This window comes from Epinephelus fuscoguttatus, linkage group LG12 (assembly GCF_011397635.1).
Source record: "Epinephelus fuscoguttatus linkage group LG12, E.fuscoguttatus.final_Chr_v1".
NCBI classification, from domain to species: Eukaryota; Metazoa; Chordata; class Actinopteri; order Perciformes; family Serranidae; genus Epinephelus; species Epinephelus fuscoguttatus.
The window spans coordinates 9,600,167-9,622,205 of record NC_064763.1 but is presented as its reverse complement, the minus strand read 5'-3'; the positions used below and the strand labels follow the sequence as shown (position 1 = coordinate 9,622,205).

General features: G+C 39.9%; 1 protein-coding gene across 3 annotated transcripts in view; it reads right to left on the bottom strand.

Moving 5' to 3' along the window:
- The window catches only part of LOC125897748 (roundabout homolog 2-like), a 124,099-nt gene that overhangs the window by 34,824 nt on the left and 67,236 nt on the right, over window positions 1-22,039 (bottom strand). For 2 of the 3 annotated variants that reach the window (XM_049591089.1, XM_049591088.1), the window contains exons 3-8: window positions 13,986-14,143; window positions 13,700-13,820; window positions 13,404-13,542; window positions 7,468-7,604; window positions 4,660-4,784; window positions 2,512-2,683 (exon numbers count right to left, since the gene is read on the bottom strand). In XM_049591089.1, coding sequence (XP_049447046.1) covers window positions 2,512-2,683; window positions 4,660-4,784; window positions 7,468-7,604; window positions 13,404-13,542; window positions 13,700-13,820; window positions 13,986-14,143 — 852 coding nt within the window. Of the gene's footprint in view, window positions 1-2,511; window positions 2,684-4,659; window positions 4,785-5,273; window positions 5,286-7,467; window positions 7,605-13,403; window positions 13,543-13,699; window positions 13,821-13,985; window positions 14,144-22,039 lie in introns of all 3 variants that reach the window. The other variant, XM_049591087.1, reaches the window with a different exon arrangement.

The following is a 22,039-nucleotide window of genomic DNA, read 5'->3' as shown; positions in this document are numbered from 1 at the left end:
GCAACTCAAGCAGAATAGCGGAGAAATCGAGTACAACTAGGGTGCAGGTAAAGAAAGCAGAACCATGTGTGATATATGCCAGTGATTACAGAGGCTGAACGGTTTGCATTTATGCTGCAATATAAATGTCATCTACACTATGTTGCTGACATGCCTTTACGAGGATTTCACTATTGTATGTGAAACTGTTATGAACATGAAATAAAAGCTTCAGTAATCAGTCTTTTTTGGGGAACCTCAGTTGTACATATAATGTCTTCATATTGGCTAAAGACATACAGTACTGCATTTTCAGGAAAGCACTACATCCACTGTATAGCAAGCTAGCATTACCCCAGGCGATTAGAGAGTCAACGACAACATCATATTGCTGTTCCTAATTTAGCTGTAGTCCTGCAAGGAATGCAATACAGCTTTAGTGACAAGGGTAATAATAAATGTTGCTTTTCGAGACTGTTTATCACATATCACTGCCACTGGCTGCTGAGGCTGCAAAATAAACGGAATTATTTTACAGTAGGTTTGCGCATAAAGTGATGTTGGGAGACCTAAATACTAGTTGTATGCCTGTTACTGAGCGTATGTTGATTACTGAAACATTGATTCAATCAGCGTATCTAATCTAAGCATCTATCTCTGCAAATACCACTACAAGACTTGAGTTAAAAGGTAACTCTTGAGGTTCTGGTTTGTACACTTTAATCCAGCATCACGCCGGTATCCACTTAAGCCTCCAGGCCTCCTCAGTGTCCGTAGAAAGTCTGTTGAAGCGATAGTACACACAAAATCTATCTAGTATCAAACCCCCTGCAGGCTTGAAATATGGCTTTGAAAAGAGTCTATCTTGCTTCAGCTTGGAGTCCCAGCAGTTACGATGGATTCTAATGGTGACCCAGTTTCAAATCCACTGAAGATTGTCAAACCACAATCTGCTGCATCTTACTGTAAGTGTCTATCAGTATGTTTGGGTTACAAATAACCTTCAGCTAAAACTGGCTAAATACAATACCTCTGTTTCAATCCTCACAATCAACCTTTCTCAGCTTGCAAGACTAATGCGCACACACAGTAGTGTGTGTGCATTAGAGTGCAATACCCGTGTTCTTACAGTGGTCAGGAGAACTGCCCTGTGCTCTCTAATTCTGCCCAAGAATCACTAGCTTCATCTTTAAGTTGGAGCACGTACCATTCTCTCAAGTCTAACTGGATAATTAAAAAGCCTGTCAGTCATACATCTGATGCAACACCCAGGCTGAAGCAATGGTCCATATGTGGGCTTTCAGAAAGTTCAGTGCAGGATCCTCTTGGTCCCCCCTAATCTGAAGTAATGGCACAAACATCATGCCAAGCTTCCAAAACTTCACTTGGTATCACAACAACTCTTCATTTACAGTCATCAATCAACTGCATTTCTGCCATCCCTCCTGCTCTGCACCATACATTTTGATATTGATCCATCTCTTCTGAGTGACAGAACAGGAGTCATTTCCTCTCCAGAAACACTTCAACAGATGTTAATTTAATAATGTGTGGGAGAAAAAGCTAAGAAACAAATGGAGAGAAGGGCATAAACAGCTCCCAGCTGGCAGCGGCTCAGCACTTAATGTTGACATTAAAGCTTCGTCAAAAAAAAAAGAAAAAAGAAAAAAGTTTAAGTGTCTATCCATCTTGGAGACAGTTTTATTTTACACAGTTTCAGTCTTTTCAGACCATTCAAATGTAACACAGTGAGGTGATAATGAAACGGATGATTGCGGGTGACTGGCTTTTAAAACATACAGATGCATCTTTGCAACTATAATTGTGGGTAGATGAAAAGCCTCTGATGTACCAATATTCACTGTTTTACTGGGCAATGCTACAAGCTTATGTGTGTGTTTAAAGCCCAGTATGCATCAAAATAAAAATGCATCAAATACAAACACAGAAAGCTATGACAAGGCTATCAAAATCTAATGCATGTTATTAGTATGCTACCCTGACAACACTGCTTAAACAAACCTGTGGCTTCAGGAAGCTAAGTGAAATACATTTGACGGTTTCAGAGCCTAAGGTCTGAAAAATGTCATGACAGGAGCATGAAGAAGAAACTGGCTGTTGAAAGCAGTTGTTGGTGCAAACTGCTGTCACTGCAATAGTATACTTTGTCTATAATTCTAGGAAATCAATATATAAAGCAGTGGAGCTTCTGCTACAAGCAGCTATTTGGAGAAATCCCTCCAGATAATACATGTGAGGAAAAGTAATGGTTTCATTCTGGTGAAATTACCTGTGTATTGAGCCATGCAATCATGCAATAATGTTTTGTATTAACTAATACTGTGCATGTGCTTCTTTGAGGCATACAGTAATTAACCTAACAGGACATAACAATAGAATGTAGTTTTAAAATGCTTAAAGATAATTACCATTAGTGCATGGTGGTGCTGGTGAATCACATACTGTAACAAAACAACACCAACAACAAAAAGCATAGGTCTCATATTCTAGTATGTGTGTGTCCAGCCTTACCGTCTGCTACCTCCAGCTGAGCCTTGGCCATGATGCTGCCTGCAACAGTGAGGGCTTGGCAGATATAATACCCAGCATCAGAGCGCTGCACAGATAAAATGGTCAACTCCCCATTCACAGACACAGAAACGCGGCTATCTCCCTGCGTTGGCTGGTTGGGAAACAGAAGATCCTACAGGGAGCGAAAGTGGGAAGTAATGTTAATAAAATGGGATAGCATACTTGCTTGGTAGCCCGAAGGTATAAAATCTCGGCACTGGAACCTCCTGTATAGAAGATATTGATTTTTGTCTTTTCTTTCATGTTTCAGGCTTATCTTCCATCTGAATATGAGAAATTTCTGTAAAAATTCAGTATTGAATTGTTTTGAGCAGATACTGTATTTTGACAAACTCTCATAAGCTTGATATTATATCCAACATTAATTTCTCCAGTGCGTTAATAGGTTAATGGGACTATTGTTGCACATATTCTTCACTCTCTTAGTAGAACTAATATGCACTTTACCAACCCAAGTCCCAAACCCCTTAGTTACCTCTTGCTAGGTCAGGCAAGCATGACAAAATGAAACATGCCATTTCCATTTAAGCTTGGTGCTCCAGCATGTATTAGATATCTGGGCTTCAGGCTTCAAGAAGCCGAAAGCAAGGACCACAGTGTGTGATGGAAGTAAATATTTAAAATAATGTTGTGTATATCCAAATAAATAACACCAAAATGACTTGTGGGTGGCATGTAGCCTTACAGCAATAGGCTAATATAAAGAAAAGAAGTTAGCCTTTATCTTTTATGGGCTAGCGACAGTTCATAATCTTAAACATGTCAGCAACCAATCTGTCCTTTTCTATATCACAGAAATAAGGAGGAAGCTAACCTGACGTTGATAATCTGGCATTAGGCTGACTCCTTTCAATGTAGCTATACATTAGTTAGCTAGCATTTTGCAAACATTAGCTAACTTAAGGTGTGATTATTTACAATGTAATGTGTCCATGAAGCTGTGACAATGTATGAGGCTAAGCCTCGCTTTTACAAGTCCCTCAACCACATCTGTCTGCCGTCTTCATAATTTGTTTTCGATGAGGAGCTGAGCACATAAATAGAACAAAAAAAGAAACTTCTGTTGGGCACCAAGCTTGCTCAATTGTTATTGGAGCACAGAACGGAAAGGGGTGGGACATAGGAAGGCTAATTGGTTGGCTCTTGAGTAGCTTAAATCACATCTTTCTGACGGGGCTCTACTTAACTTGTCAGCCTTTGACTCTTGGAATTTTGAGACCCATGTTTGTCTTTAATTATATGCTCACCCTGGGTCACATAATAAAAAAGGACATTTCCATTATTAATTTTATGCAGATGATACTCTCTTATTTCGTCCTGCCACTAATGGTGACTTAAACTATACTACTGAATTAATTAACCAAATGAAGTGTTGATTGTCTTAAACTGTTTCGATAGGGAAAGAGTTAATTTATTGTATTTTTTTATTGTACTTTACAAATTTGGCCATGACAGCTGACTTTAAAGGAATTACTGCTTTGTTCAAGACATGTCTTATATTTACAAACACATTCCAACAATTATATACAATTCCGTTACAAAAGTGGGTCATTGTCTCTTTCCTACTAGGTCTCAATGGCAGTTTACCCCCAGAGTTATAATCCTGCTGTAATAACCTGTAATCACGGTCATGAAATTGAGGAATCAGCAATGTCCGTTTCTGCACCCCAAGCAGACAAGCTGATGGGCAGGAAAGGACATTAGCCTGCTTTCATTATGTCTAATGACTCTAATGCTGCACATGACATTGTTTCTTGCTAAGTGAATTGTCCGGTCAGACTGGTGTAGATGGGTGATAAATGAGCACTTCATTATCTGCCTTTGAAACAGAACCACATTGTGCTGTCCCCTGGTTTGATACTATTAGTCAAATTTTAAGCTTTTTTTTTTTTTTTTTTTTAATATTTTAGATAATCTACTCATGACGCTGCCGCAGACTTTTATTTGTAGAGCAAGATGGGCCTTAAGAGAAATTCCCCATAGTGCACAGATACATACATTACATACATCCTCAAAAGCGCTTTATAAATCCAATGTATTATTATTATTATTACATTACATAAATTTTGTCAAAATCAGTGTCCTCACCTGGCTACCCTCTCTTTGCCAGAAGACAGTGGGCTGAGGCTTGCCCCTGGTCTCGCAAGGAAAGGTAGCTGTTCGTCCTTGTGCCACAATCTGATCACGGGGTCGCACCACAAACTGGGGCGCCTCTGAGGTTAAAGGGTAAAATAAATAAAAACAAAATGGCAACACATTTGCACAGACTTCCAAAGTGTGTACTACAAAAAGCCTAGTATACCTGGACTTAAAGTCCAGCTGCAAGCTAAAAGGTTCATGCATTGTTGCTACTTCTTTAAGAACTATTCCTTGACTATGCCAATCACACAAGCCATTCATCCGGCTGCAAGAACATCAGAATGAATGATATTAAATTTTCAATTTTGGCTACTCAGTTTAGGTTTCTGAACTATGGCGTATCAACCATATAGTACCTGTACCCCCATTTTGAAAAGAAAGTGAGGTGGTAAATTCAAACTGCCAGGGGAAGTCAGGGGTTGATAGTAACGATGTAGATATGCATGTCCAAAATTAGTTAGATGAATGTGTTTGTGAAATGCCACAACAGTACATGCATGCATGTGTGTGATCAAAAAAAGAAAGAGAGCAACGCATGCACAATGGGATCAGCTCTTACTTACCAACGGGGCGAGCTGGTGACACAACAATGGTGTGGGTGAGATTAACACAGAGAGAAGGAGAGCAGAGGAGTAGAACAGAGGGACAGAAAAAAAGAATGAAAATCAGAAATGAATGAGATGGAGTTGGGTTTCCATCCATGAAGTTAAGGGGGGAAGGAGGGTGGAGCTCAGTCACCAAAAGCAGGTGATGGCATGGGCCTCAAGGAAATAGCACCTTGGCAACATTAGGGGGATGGGTAAGCATTGCCAACATCCTCTTTTTGTATGTCAAGAATAACACATTCACACTGTCACCAGATGTGTTTGTATATCAGCTGTCTTGTGTAAATGAATCACACCTTTGACAAGGGCAGGCTCAGAATAAATTAATTAAATTGATTAAATAGCAAATTACAATTACATAATGTCATCATTGACATTTGACTGACTGTCATGTATTACTTTTGTAGTACCTATCTTGTCTCACCATCAGGCCAATAAGAACTTCAATCAATGAAAATACAACATAAACACCTCAAAGGAAACATTCAGTTATTGTTCTTGTTAACATTCTCATGTCTTTTTGAAAAATTGTGCACTGTTTGCTGCCTTAGTGCAGCTACATTCTTATGATCTGTGCTAACTCACTGCACGTCTTTATAATATTTTACCCAAGCACACACACAAATGTGTCTTTAAGTAAGAGATACATCACTTAGTATGTCCTATTTGACTGCAGCACAAATCTAAAAAGATAAGTTAGGTATTTTTTGACTGGACCCTATTTTCCCATGACTTTGTGTCTAAGTGACCAATGGGAGCAACAATTTCTGAAATGAGGCCAGTATTGAAGGATACTGCTGCAGAAGGCAGTGGTGAAACAGGCTGCAATTTAGCCGTTTTAATCATGTTCATACCATCAATTTACATTAACTTTAAGTGATAACTGAAATGTCCAGATCATTATTTCAAGTGTCTGGTAACTTTTGGAAAGTAACCCTACAGGGACAGACCTTTTAGTTCAAGAGTAAGATCCTTTTTTTTTTAACCAGAAACAGCCTTGAAATTGCTATCGCCAAACCAACCAGACTCCATTAAAATTAACAGTAATTTAATCACCACAACATACACTTCATTTAAAGTCAACTGAAACAAAATTAAACCTGCAAAAATGTCTTAATTTGTCTCTCCACTGTTCCAACAATAATCAACTGTGGTTTGGTTTAAATAAACCCTTAATTTACCCAGTTAGGGTAAACCAAAACCAAAAGCATCTTACTCTTTCACAAGAAGGTCTATCTCTGTGTGGATCCTTTCCATAGTTGCCAGATACTTATAATAATCTGAACATGTCAGTGGCAAAAACAAGCACTTGTAGTGGTTATAAATTGACGGTGCATATTGCCTTGAGTGGTTATATTGCAACCTGTTGTGCCACTGCTGGCTGCGGTGCTCTCGCTCAATACTAGACCAATTTAAAAAATTGTTGTTCCCATTAGCCACTTACACAAAAAACATGAGGAAATAGGGTAAAGGTTGAAAAATATCAAACTTAGCCTTTCAGCTTGGGTTAGGACATCTTTTCAGGGTATAAACAAGTCATGCATGAGTAATTGGAACAGGAATCCAATTTAGAAAGCACAAAGTAATACACGAGGAATAAAATGTTAATGTTATGAGATTTGTGATGTACAGTATGTATGATGATGTATGATATACTTATTCAGGTGTTAAGAATGTGTTATGAATAGATTGTAAGCCAGGTTTTACTTATATTAAATTGTAAGAACAATATTTTCCAACTCTCCAGTTTGAAAGCAGAGGGGATCTGATTTGCAAATAACAATATATGTATTTTTTGTTTATACAACCTTTACTATGAAATAACTTCCTCATTTGATATGGTGTTAATATGGAGTGAGTGGGCTGGATGGAGAATGAGCCCCCACGGAGAAGTCATAACAGTTCACTTAAAGCTGGTTAGATTGTTCATATGTGGAGCCTGGCTGGAGATCTGGAACAATCAAGTGCATCAGCCCTGCTATATGAAAGAAAAGCTGAGGCTGGGCCCAGCCTTTCAGCAGGGGGGCAATAACGCTCGTAAAGTGGGCAATAAAGGACTGATTGTCCTGTGGCCTGCTTTGGGAGATATAAAAAAAATATCAGGGATGGGTTATGAGCTTTGCCATGACTGAGTCCACAAGCAGTTACCCACCTCTGATAGTCAGGTAGGCAGAGGCCTCCAGTTTACCCACACGGTTCTCTGCGACGCAGGTGAAGGTTCCCTGATCACTGAGTGATGCTTTCTTTATCCTCAGCAGGAAGTCTTCTTTTTCATATCTGATGTCATACCTGAAGACGAAGAAGAACAGTGACATCAAGTCGAATGATGTCTGGTTTGATTTCATAAAACGGGGAGATCAATAACAATTACGGATATCAAAATGCTTATTTTAATAAAGAAAATACAATCAACAAACACTGAAATTGATTCAAGGGTTGCGTAAACTTGTGTGATGTTTTCCATGGAAGCTTTTATAAAGGTTGTGTCATTTTTGATAGAATAAAGACAGACTTTCGAAGACAATTAAGACTCCCTGCTGCACACACTCTGCCACAGAGGCAGAAAAAGGGGAGCAATTATGCTGAGATGAAGGCATGGCAAAATGAAAGGTGCTTTCAGCTGGAACCCTGACTGTTCCACTATTTCAATATTTATAAAGACGAGCCACCCACTGTGGTATGGGCTGTGCAGTATGATATACTATATGTGTGTGAGTGTATCTGTGTGGGAGAGGGCATGCAAAAGAGAGAGAGATGGAGACAGAGGGGGGAGATAGACAAACAGTCTGAGAGTAAGGGAGTGGCACAGTCTGAAAAACTGAATTTGATGAATGAGCCTAGCAGTGAGAAATGACTAATTCATAGACATGTTCCATGCATCAGTGTGCATCCACCAGTGCAGCGTTCTGTACTGTACGGCAGCAGTGGCGCAGTCAGAGTGAGAGAAACATCTCAGCTACCAGAGTTTAGATAAGCGCCTCAGAGGGGCTACAGACAGAAAGAGTCGAAGAGCAAGAAGTCAGACTCTCGCTCTCTGGGGTCCCTTTTGGCGTGAGAGATCTTGTGAAATTGTCTAGCCAGCCATACTGATTCAGAGATGGAAGGCAAGTCAGGCAGAGAAATGGCACAAGGGGTGAGAAAAAGTCACATTTGAAAATAGATGTTCCAAAGGGTGTGGGCAGAATATCGATGGGGGGTTGTGGGGTCTGTCCAGAGTCTGCTGAGGACTCCATTCACAGCACATCTCTGACCCAGATACAGCCTTCCCAGGAGGCTGGCGGGTTTACGGAAAGAATGAAACAAGTGGAAGGGGGAAGTGAGGCGAGGCAGGTCTGAAAGTAGGACATGTTTCTGGAGTCAAGGGGTACCAAGGTAGAGGGCACAGCACAGGTGGGCAGACAGACTGGCAGACAGAGAGACAGACAATTATTATAGTTTACCTCACAATATATTCTGACACGCCAGAGAGGGTACTATTCTGTGTCCACATAGCAGTCATGACTTGTAACAGGTGTTTGTTAACTTGTAGCACAAGTAAATGTACCTCTGTTTTAGGGGATGACATTTTTATGATCTTTTTGAAACTAAATAATCAATTTAACACATCTGACTAGGTCAACTGGGTTTTGAGCATCACAGGCCTCACGTTTACTCATATTCTATCTGTTGATGCCTAACTTTAATTGTGATTCTAGTAGTAATTGAATACATACCTCAGAACATACTCGTTTTTAATCATCAATACATCATTACATAATTATGTGTATATTGTATGTACTTAGTTTTAGCTGAAAAATGTCCATTTATCAAAAGCAGGAGAAAAGTTCAAAGCTACAAGGAAATGCAATGCTACAGTGCAGTACCAAGTAGTGTACGAATAACCCTATGCAAGTCATGTATCTTAAAGGGGAACAATGGCCATTTTCTTTTTTTTAAGATATTTTTTGGGGCATTTTAGCCTTTAATTGACAGGACAGACAAGTGTGAAAGGGGGAGAGAGAGGGGGAGTGACATGCAGGAAATGGCCACAGGCTGGAGTCGAACCCAGGCCCCTGCGGCAGCAGCCTTGTACATGGGGCGCCTGCTCTACCACTAAGCCACCAACGCCCCAGTGCCCATTTTCAATTCATTCAAATTCATACATGTTACTCCTGTGGTCTGAGACAGTCAAAAAATATTGGTAAACTTGAACAATTCTCTCCCAAAGCCAAAAGCTACAGTGCTAAAACTCAAATTAATGATGTCATATGGTATACAGTCTGGAGCTGGTCCACAAACAATGAGTCAGGGAAGATGTTAGATGATAGTCCTTTTTACACAGACACTGCACTATAGGGCTGCTGCCAAGTCCCGTCTTTATGCGACCTTAGATAGGGTTGGATATCGTTTGGGTTTTTTCCGCTACCAGTGCCCAAATGATTCTTTTAAAATGGTACCAGTGCCTAAACGATTCCTAAACCAATATTTTTTTCCAAAAATAAAGTAAAAAACAATGGTCAACGACATGAAAGAATGTTTTTTTTTGTATTGCAAAGGCAAATTTGAACTTGAAATTCAATATATTACCACTTCAGAGTTTAAAAGACACCTACATATATACATATGAATTCACTATTAACAAATTCACATAACACATTTAAATTTGGGTAATCAATAAAACCTAACCCAACACTAGTAATTTAACATGATATAACAGTTACAGTAATAATAACAGCAGACATATTTTGAGTTGGGATCAATACCTGTCTCTCTAAGTTAGGAGAGACTCAACAGCCAGACGTTTCTCCATTATGTGTTTAGAAGTGGCCGAGATTGTCACTACAATGAGAATAACTGGCCCACCTTAACAGTCCACCTTAAATGAGTCTGGTCAGGTTCCAGTGTGAGGCTAACTTCACCCCTCAACTCCACAGCTAACCCCCTTCACTTTTATCTGTCTATCGGTGTTCTATCAGTCTTGAGGAGTTGTAGCATTTATTCAGTGACAAAAAGCCTATACTGTTCACAAATTGCACCACTGTGTTTAACTTCATTCTCTCTGCTCCTGTCGCTTCAGCCTTACTTTCACTGTCACACACGCACAATGTGTCTTTGTCTCTTGGCCGCACACTCGCTACGCACACAATCTGGCACTGAAATTAGGCACTTAAATCTGTGTCATGATTCCGTTTGGTAAATACCGCTAATGTAGGAACCAGTTCCATATTGGCACCTGGTTTCGGTACCCAACACTTGCCTTAGATATCATGCCGACATCACGGAAACAAAAGAGGCATGACAGGCATGATAATGTAACACACCAGTGTTGGCCTCCAGTGTGACATATGACATAGGCATCAGGAGCGCTTTCTAAACAATAGCTATGGCATTAGCATGGCAAAAACAATTATTTACCATCCCTGTAATACTGCGGCTCATCTTGTCCTCTGCTTGGAGGGTAAAGAGCTCCCAGACCTCATTGTTTTCCCAATTGGTGGACATTTTTGGCTGCTGTTCTTCTTTGAGTTAGCTGCTAACTGCCATCAGCTGCTCTTTAAATCTCACATGGTGGGTCTCACGCATAGCATGTCATCAATGCCATCTTAAAAGCAAGACAACTCTGTCCCCCCATTACGCGACTGTACCTTTTATACAGAATGGTGAGCCAGCATAACAGTGGGAATGTACTGAGTATACTGGTATATTTTTTGTTTTAGAACTGAGAACACTACAACAGAATACAGCTCATTTGGGTATAAAAAAGGAAGACAAACATTCTGTGGGTCCACAAAATCAGGCTCCAGTTAATTGTCTCTTTAGCTCTAGACTTTTTACCCCATGGTATCCCAAGTTTAAGACTTCCTTGGTTCATGTCTGTTTTTTGAGAGAGTAGTTCATGTTCACAATTATTCACAGAACTCTCCTAGGCCATGGAAATAACATTCTTAATTTAGGTGAAGTTTAGAAAGTTTCCCACAGTTAGACACATTAGATGAGAAGGTGGGTTCTGAGGGTGCTGCAGGTCCCCCTATTGGCATGGAGTGTAACAACACAGCCTGTTGCCTCTGAACAGGATATGATAAGATTCCTGTCAGAATATATATGTAAAAAAAAAAAGTTTAAAATGTGCAAATGTATTAATTCCTTCAATCTGATGTGACAACAACGTCACTTCAGGTCAAAATGCAAGGGTCAGGGTAAGCTCACGGGTCAGCTAAACTTGGGGAAAGTTTTGCAGTAGCAGGAGCTAATCAATAGCACAAACAGGCTGGAAAAAAAGGAAATTGCCGGGACAGTTTTAGAGCTGCACTGGTCAATTGGTCAGCCAATTTTGGAGCATCAGACAAGCAGATATAATGATATGATGGGCTCAGGGGACGTGAGAAGCTTCAGCAAATAGACAACTGGATGTGTGACATCATTCAAAAGAAAATATTAGAACATGCAGTCCAAAGAAAAAAAAAATCTTTGTACTGTATTTCTTTGTACTGAAAGAAAAGAAAACATTTCTTTGGACTGTCGGCTGATGGAACCATCAATGTAGCTATGTCTGAGCAATTGTCCTGTAGCTTCTCAGCCCAGTCGCTTCAAAAAATGTTTGACCTGTACATTTCTGTTGAAACTGGATATGTTGAAACTCTGTTCAGTGGTGTAGTGAAGGCTATAATCAGGTATACAGGGTATACACACATCTGTTTCTGGCCATTTATATATCTTTTATCCCACAAAAAAGCCATTGGAATATATAGGAGAGCTAACACACTTCCTCCCTGGTAACCTACCAATCTACTGAGATGTACACCTATGTCATCAACTACCAGAACACTGCTAATTCTGATCGGCAAAAGATCATGTTTTGACTTAAAATATACACTTTTGGAGGCACGGTCACAGCCAGAAATACAGATATCTTGTTAAAAACAAAACAAGCAAAAAAAAAAAAAAAAACGAAACAGTTTTGTTGTTTGCTGGTCTTGATCAGTGGTCTACAGATGGCAGCCCTCTTGCCTAGTGCGAGCACAAACTTGCATGCACACTTATGTGAGCATATGCAGCATGTCTCCGCAAGAATACGTTCCTAGGTGCATGATAAAAAATGATCATCAACATCATTTAGTTTAAACAATTTATCTTGTTTTCATGAATCACCTACAAGCAGTTTACATAAGCTACCAAGTGAATGACAGAGATTGCTGTTTACATTCTTTTGTTTTTGTATTTTCTCATGACGTGTCTGACATTGCCATGGAAATAGTCAATAAATTAAGAAAGAGTGCTTGCCTGTGTTTTGTGATTAAATTAAAGTGTTTGTTACAAAGTGGTATTTATTACATTAATTGGAATTATTGCTCATTTTAGTTGTAAAAACATTTAAAGTCCAACTAAAATCACATCAAAGTATTGTTAATTGCGGTTAAACCTATACTCAAACCCAAAGTGAAGGAATTAAAAGGCTTTGATGGATGGCCAGATTGCATAATGAGACATACTGTAATTAAAAGTAGAAAGCGCTGAGCAGTAACTACTAAGCCCACATGACAGGCCGATAATGACTTAAAAAATAAGTACCCTAATGGGACTGCAAGGCAATTAACATGTACTTATGATGTGGGTACACAGGGTGGCTCAAACCACAGAGACACCTTACAATATGATGCAATTCAATACAACTGCATCAGAAACTATCAAAGAAATTACCACAGAAATGAATCAACACTGACTGGACTTTATAAAGTTCACACAGGTACTATTGCTTGCAGGGCTACTGTATTGGATTGCTTTATATTACACATATGCTTTTGCTATGTGTCCTTATCTGGACTTTTTAGTGTCTTGTGCACACATATAAAGTTATGTGAAAGTGAGAATTACTCAAAAGCAACCAATGACAGACTTTGATCTGTTGTTATTATAGTAGTTAAAACAGCAAATAATTAGATTCTCTGCAGCTAATAATTTTCTTTTCGACGCTGATGAAAGTCTTTTTTTCTTTAGATCCGTAGCTGTGCTAAATGTGTCAGCTTTTATCCTTTTTGTGTAAATATACACACACAAACACACATGCATACACAGACATATGCACGACACAAATTCAGGAGCATTCCTCACCTGCCACGGGGAATGTCCACGTCCTCCTTTTTCCAGCGCAGTGTGGGAGGTGGGTCACCATGAACCTGACACCTGAACTCTACAGTCTCGTCAACTAGGACCACCTGGTTCACAGGCCGTTGCACAAACACTGGTCTTTCTGGATGTGGGCAATACACATAGCACAGATGCTAAATATACTTTCAACAGAGTGGTAAATAGTGTATGTGCGAGTGCACAGTAAGTACCTGAGGGAAAAAAAGTCATGCTTTTATTGCCCTTTGAGCCAAGCAAAGAGAATATGTCAGACTTCTTACCAAACACTGAGAGCTGAGCTTTTTCACTCTCTCTTTCACCAACCATATTGGCCGCCACGCACACATATATCCCCACATCACTCTTCTTGGTATTTGAGATTGTCAGCTTTCCTCCACGAACCTGCCAACAAAAAGAAGCATGCACTTACAATGAATGACTTGAATACAAAGTGCTTTCCATTGTTAAAGCTCCAGGTAAATGTGAACAGGTGAATCTCTGAGTATGTGATTCAGAGTATATGGGTCATGTAAAAGGCAGCAGAGTGCTCCCTGGGGAGTAACCCACCGTGATCCTGTCATCTTTGAGGTCAAGACGAGCTTTATCTTTCCTCCAGAAGGTGGAAGGTTCAGGATGCCCGCGTGGAGGCTGACACTCAAGACTTGCAGTCTCTCCGACCGCCACCACCACATCCTGTGGGTTCTGCCTGAAGTCGTCACGTAACACTATGAGAAAAAATAAAGAAAGCAGGGGGCTTTTACTCTAACTGTAACAGTGGCTCATTCAGTCAATTAGTTTGAAGTTTCATTAAATTCCATCATGTGAACCAAGAAGTCGCTCTGAGACTGAGCTGTCTTGAGCCTTCTGACCTCTCCTACCTTTTTCTAACTTAAGATAATTATATCAAGTCGACTGCCTCACAGGACGCTCAGCAATCTCTCTGTCTTTAATAATACAGCTATCCCCCCGAGGGTCTAAGCATGTGCTCTTCTTTGATCTTGGCAGCTAAATGTAAGCGCGTGTAAAGCCAGGTAGGATTAACAGTACAATATACACAGGTAAGACACTAAGCAGGAGAGCCAGAAACATAAAGTAAAACTTAAGAGGCAACATAAGAAGGAACGGCCAAGAACAATAAGTCAAAGATCATGCAATAAAAATTCAAACATCACGAAACTCCTACAGCCCTATGACACCTTCCTAACACAAATCTCATTACATCCCTTAAAGGGAAAGTGTTAGATAGAGGAAATAAGCCACTGAGACTGCTCTGAAGTCCATAACACACATTAAAACACAATTTCTTATTATGTTTTGCTTTTATAAAGTCACACAGTTGTGGCAGCAAAGCACACACTGGAGCAATTTTATCTGAAGGTTGTGCTAAAGGAAACTTTATGGAGTCCATAATTGAACAGGTTAACCCTCTGGAGAGTATGAATGAGCTCAATCCATTAAAGTTTAAGTAGTTTCTTGTGCGCAAGGAAAATATTAGTCGTAAAGTAAACAACCACTGCCCTGATAATTGCGCTAGAAGGAAAGCCAGAGGCTCCCCAAATCATTAAAATTCATCCTCTGGGAACCTTGAGCCAGAATTTTGCAACATAATAAATGCAATAATCAATACAATCTACTCTATGCTATCAAAGTCTGCACTGTGGGCTCTAAAAGATCCAATTTTCAAGTTATTATTTTGACTATTAAAATACACTAGTTTAGCTGAGAAGGATATATTTTTTTCTGAAACTTTGGATGAAAACATCATTAAAGATGTGCCTGTACTTTGTAGCAGGCACAGGGTCAGACCTTGGTAACTTGAAAAGAAGCTGCGTCAGCGCATGTAAAAATTGGAGGGAAAAGCACCAGTGGCCAGGGATACTGACTGAATCACTCCTTTATAAAGCTTTATTACATGACGAGGGAACAGGTGCAAGGTCTCATTTAGGACCAGGGTTAAAATGGTTTTAAAATATCTCATTAACAGCAGCAAATGTTACTGAGATGCTCCCAGTAGAGGGTTACACTGTCTCCTTTGAAAAATAATGTTAATGTCCACAGTACTTTTCTGTAGAAGGATCGACACTTTAGCTAGAAGAGGTGCAACAACTTTGTACACTGAAATAAGAGAGCCTGGAAGTATCACAGCTACTTGGAAAACAGTTGAACGTGCACACCCGTAGTTGGTTATAATTCCATTTATGAAGTTATTTCTGCATTCTTTCTCTGCTGGACAAGCATTTAATTTATCTATGGCAGGGATGTCTGTACTTGAGTGTGTGCGTTCAAAGGATCGACATCAAAAATTGTCAAGCAGTGCCTGTATGAGCCATACTGATGCAGGTGTGAGCTATGCTGCTGCTAAGTTAAAAGGTTGCAGCTTCAAAACTTCCTAATTCTGTCACAACTGTTGTCTTAAATATCAATATGAAAGCTACTGCTTTAAGTAGCTACAGGAATGACTGCACTGTGAGCCATCACTGGAATTATGGTTAAAAATAGAGATCATGTTTTGGATCCTGCAATGAGTTGTGCCCACTTTGCATTAATACCTTATGACATGTTGTTTTTGTGAAAAGCCTTACTGTAGGCCAATTTTGAATAATAAAGTGCCTTGTGTGACATCAGTTAAAATACACTGTGAAAATAAAAGGAAACGGGTGTAAGGAATTAAAATATTTTTGTCAGCCTGTGAATAAATATTGGCTGCTACGTGTCATCTCTGATGTCAGATATAATGAATGTGATTATAATTCAAATTTGCTGGATGTAGAAGATATCAGTTACGTGAATATATTTTTCTTTCTAATTATTCCATTTATATACAAAATGGTAAAAATAAAAATGGTGATAAAATGGTAGTTAGTGTTGTAAAATTTCCAAAAGAAAGTCTAATGTAAATCAAATGCATGGTGCATCACTAAAACTAAAGGATAGTTAGTAAAACTCAGAGCAGCACAAACAGAAAACACTGACACAGTGTTTGGTTTGCTTTTCATCCTCATTACAGCCATAAGCTGTTCTGCTGATATACTGTAGCGTGAATTCCAAGTCCCAGAGGACACCTCTAGTGAAAAAGAAAATCAGGAAGGAGCCAAAGGCCCTTCGGCCCAGCTGTCAATCACATCCAGTATGTGCCGGAGTAAATGAGTCTCAGTTGCAGACACTACTTTGGCACCGACATATGCCTGGCTTGGCTGTCGCATGGTACGGTACACTTAGTGACCCATTCTATACAAAAAGAACACTCATCCAGTCACACGACTACCTACCCGTTTCTGTGTTGTCACATTAAAGATGCGTCTGTAACAGCAAAGCTTGTCTCCAGAGACTATGAAACCCAGACACACACAGGAAAAACTGCATGATCCAAGACAAGTGAAAACCCAATTATACAAATGTAAGGCAGGGAGTGGGTATTGTGTCATATTACATGCTGCTGATAGTTTAACTGAACAATAGAGTTTATGTGCAGTTACTGTGACACAAATCTAAAAACCCCTTGCTAACAAAAGAGACAAATAATATGTGTTCAAGGTCTCTGCCATTGGCCCCATACGGAGTGTCTTTTACATCTCGGTAGAAGAGTCACACTGCAGCTATTTGGCTCTTTACACCTATCCCTACGACATGTTATTATGAATCCCACTACATGCCTAAATTGGCTAGTACTCGTCACATTGACACGCCAAGGTGGGAGCTGGTTATGGTTAGGGCTAGAACTGGCCAATCTCTGATATTTCTCTGTGATATAAAGAGCAACAAAGTCCATGATGGGAGTAAGATGTGGTAGATGAATGGGTCAAGCGCAGGACTTTCACACAGTGTCTGTACCCATCAATAGTGTAATATAATATGACATAGGTGTGGACGCTTCCAGCCACCTCTCTGTCAGCTCCACATGATTAGTGCTAAATTTAGGCTCTTATGTCCATTTTGCAATCCTTGACAATGCTCTTTGTGTTTGGCGTTGGATGGTGGTGGTGTGTGACTGCAAGTTGAGATGAGGAAATCAGCTCACAAGTCTGTTAACTCTCCTCCTGCTGACTTCTAGCTAGCTAGCTGCTAGCTAGCTGTGCTAACTGTGGTTTTCAAACGTAAACATCAGTAAACACAGAGGAAAAGATAGCGAAGGTGGCCATTGTAAAAAGGCGCTGGAAATAGACAGGACATATGGTGTCCAGTATCCTTTGATTCACTGAAACTTAAATCATGGACACCACCATTTGACCAGCTAGCTCTTTTTCTGTATGCCAATCCAATGAGCCCAATGTAAGAGTCAAAAGATTCTGATTATAGGTTTCACTTCCTCTGTGGTTATCTCCTCAACTGTAGTTGACAGCTATAGAATTCTGGTCTTAACCATATCTAACAAACAAAATCTTTTCAGATGGAGATCCCTGAATCTTATCAAATGGGGGCCTGGGATCTAATGTGTATCAATTTAGAGATCGTTGACATGAAAATGGTTTAGAACCACTGGGTTATTCCACCCCGGGTGCAAAAAGCATCTGTCTTGCAATTATATCTAACTCTTCATTTCTCCTCCTGTATGTTTTACTTATTGTCTCAATTTCAGGGAAATTTCCAATTTGCAGATCATCCAAAATGACAAAAAAAAAGGGATTTCATCTGTTTTGTGATTGATGGTATACATAATAAATTATGTCTAAATAAATTGGAAGCGACTAACTAATTATATACAATCTATTGGTAAGAGGGAACTGCAGATTTTAAAATGTATGGGGGTGGGGTCTTTGTTCAAATACTGTCAGATCTGTGATTGTGATTCACTCAATCCCGAAAGTGTGCGTTATCCCACTGCATTGACAGCTACCCCACACCCCCAACACTGCTGTGGGTGTCTCCTGTCCTCACTGAGGCACCTCTGCAGGTTTTCTATAGGTGGTATTCATCAAGGCATGTGAGATGTAGGGTGGGGGTGGTGTTGTTCTAATCTATTGGTCTCAAACGTGGAGCCCCTGTGGAGGCAGCACCCATGTGTAGTCTGTTGTCGGATGGTAATTATTTCAGATGGCGGGGCCGCCACCACTGCCTAATGTTGTCTGATTGAGTACTGCTCAATTATTCAAACAAGCCATTCAGGGGGCTCACTCGTTCACCAGTTTCATTTATCAAATCAGAAGGAGAATGATTTGTAAATGGGCTTCATTTCATGGCACAATGGGTGGTAAAATAATGTGACAAGGTGGAAGGAACTGAATACAAATAACTATACAGGGACTCATTATATGATTAATAGGAGGAAGGGGGGGGGTTGTGTGTTGATGCACATTTTTAGATATTCCATCTCAGCATCCTGATTTCTTGAGACCCTCTTCAGCTACAGCAGCACTCTATAACTGAATTTCATTTCACCATTTCACCAGCAGATCTGTGAAGACCCCACTTGAGATTTTGATGCATGTTGCTCAGCTTGCAAGTTCCTCAGATGATTCAAATGTAGAGTACCATCTCCATTTGGTAACAAATACATGGATTTAGAGCAGCCTGATTATTCCTATACAGCGGGTGATGTTTCAAAGCCTTGTGGTACATTTATCAGACAACGCATTTATTATCTTGTCTGGTACACTTAATGTCTTGTGTATCCATTAAGCTTGCATCCATTGCAGTGTCTTTCTTTGAGCATGCAAGACAAAGTTGCTGAGTGTTATGACATCACACGGCTATAACAACAACAGTAAATACCGATGCTTTGTTTGTATTTTTGTCACCCTTTCATGTCTGATGGATGGTAGTGTCAGTTTGACTGTCAGTTGGTCTGTGGTTCCACCACTTTGGCCCAGAGTGTAATGAAATGCCACAAAAGTTGGACATTGATGGTCATGATGGGACCTCTACCCCTCCCTCAGTCCCTGTCATCCACAAAATCTTTGTTTTAAGCCAAGCTAGTTGCAAGGCCTTGGGGCTGTCAATGTCAGTCTGTCCACCGCTTTCGTCTGACCATTCAGCTTTTCCCCCTAGAGGAGAAATCCTACTGACTTTGGTGATCCTTGACTTTTCCCCTATTGCTACCACAAGGTTGCTTTTTTTCAAATTTTGTTTCAGTGACATGTCTTGGGTGTTTTTTGTATGACATTTGGCACAAACCTGCAGTTCCTCCTCTGGATGAATTGCAATTGTTTTTTATCTTTCCATCATTAGGTCAAAATTTAATTTTGTCCAATACTTTGGTTTATTACTAAATGACATTCCCATCATCCTCAGCTGCAGTTATTATTTAGTGCTACTTAGCATAAGTTAGCATACTAACATGCTAAACTAAGATGCCTTGCCTAAAAGTACCACTGTATGTGCAGCCTTGCAGAGCTGCTTGCATGGCTGCAGACTCCTAGACCCCATTAACACCTTGCATTAAAATGCATTTCGGGTTATTGGATTGCAATCAGACAGTGTTTGACCACATGAAAGCACAGGTGAACACGCAACCAAAATGCGAGCTGAGGATGGATTGTGATCTGATTGGCCCAGGGGACCCATCCTGGAGGACCCATTGTGACCTTTTTCAACCAGCATACAACTACATGGTTGGAAATACCAAACTGCACTTGACTGTTCCAAACCAGCCAGGTAGCAGCAGCTCTCCCTCACCTGATGCTAAAGCTGCAGAGTGCACGCTGGTCTCTCTTATCTGATGCCAATGCAACTGGAGTGTCTCCCTCATCTGTATTGCATTTTTCCTGTCGATCACTGTCTTAACAGTCAGGTAAGCCTGTTTCATTCTTGTCAAACTCACTGTTGCCCTCTGATTCTTTCTGACTGACTCCACTGTATATAACAAAGAAAACTATTGATCAGCAAGGTTTTTTTCTAAACATTTGTATTAAATATTTTCTAGTCAGGCGCCCAGTAGCTCACCTAGTAGAGCAGGTGCCCCAAGTACAAAGGCCATGTCCTTGCTGCATTGGCTGCAGGTTAGAACCTAACTCCAGCCCTTACTGGGGTTGTAGTTGCTCAGTCCATAGGGACTTGGCTTGAGAACTGGAGAGTCTCTAGCTCAAGTACCCGTATGGACCAAGTATGGAGTGTGCACTGGTAGCTGGAGAGGTGCCAGCTTGCCTCCTGGGCACTGCAGAGGTGCCCCTAAGCAAGGCACTGAACCCCAAACTGCCCTCTTGCTGTAACATTTCTACATTTAATGCATGTATGGGCCCTGTATGTGTATGACAGTGTAATGAAAAAAAAATTAAATTTCCCTTCTTATATAAATTAATTAATAAAGTATATCTTCTGCTACGTCCTCTATTTTCATACCAATATTGTCTCTGAAAATGCAGACAATATCACCTTTATTTATTCAGGGAGGGCCAATTGAGAGCGAGCTCTCATTTCCAATGGCGCCCTGATTACAGTACAATAAAATACAATTCAATACACATTACAATATGTATCAATAACAATAATATACACACCACAGAAGCATATAATGAAGCCAACAAGTACATGTACATTCAGAAAGCATGAGGTCAATAAGAATGCGTTTAAATAATTAAAAGGAATCAATGTATCCAACTGAAGCTGAGACAGCAGATTATTCCATTTAAGAGGAGCGAAATAACCAAAAGCAATTTTTCCTACCTCCGTTCTAACAGTTGGGATATTAAGAGCCAGTGAGTTTTGTGCACGAGTGGGGTCGAAAACTCAGTAAGCTCGATAAATAGAGAGGAAGTTTTTTAAGCAATGCCTTATAGATAAACAATATACAGTGTTGCTCCCTTCTCAGAGCCAGGAAAGTCCAGCCTACATTCTAATAGAGTTGGCAGTGATGGGTCATGAACCCATCGCCAGTAATAAATCTAATAGCAGAATGATAAATTGTGTCAAGTGGTTTAAGAATAGAGGGAGAAGCATGCATATAAATAATATCATCATAATCTAAAACCAATAAAAAGGTAGCAAGTACTAATTGCTTTCTACAGTGCTGAGGTAGACAGGATTTATTTCTATAAAAGAATGCCAATAAAGGCTTCAGCTTCTTTAAAAGTTCTGCAACATGTAAATTAAAAGACAATTTGTCATCACTTTGATACCCAAGTACTTATAACAGGAAACCCTTTCCAAGGGAGTCCCATCAGCAGTAGCAAGGCTGATCTTATTTAAGTCAGCAGTGCGTTTTTTTGTGAAAATCATGTACTTTGATTTTCCTGGATTTAAAACCAAGTTAAGATCAGTCAGAGTTCTTTGGATACAACAGAAGTCATCTTGTAAATTACTCAGGGCTATTTCAACAGAGGGAGCAAAAGAATATATGATTGAATCATCAGCATAAAGATGAATTGAGTTATTTTTGATACCACAATTAAAATCATTGATATAAATATAAAATAACAGAGGTCCTAAAACAGAACCCTGCGGAACCCCTTTGTATATATTCAAAAATTCCAATATGAAACCATCACTAATCACAGCTTGAGATCTACCAGATAAATAATTCTCAACCCATTTACATGACTTGTAATCAAGCCCAATATTATGCAGACACTCAAGAAGGATAGTGTGGTCAACCGAGTCAAAGGCCTTAGAAAGGTCAATAAAAAGGACAACACAATCAAGTTTACTGTCTAGTGCTTGAGCGATATTGTTCATAACCTTAGCAATTG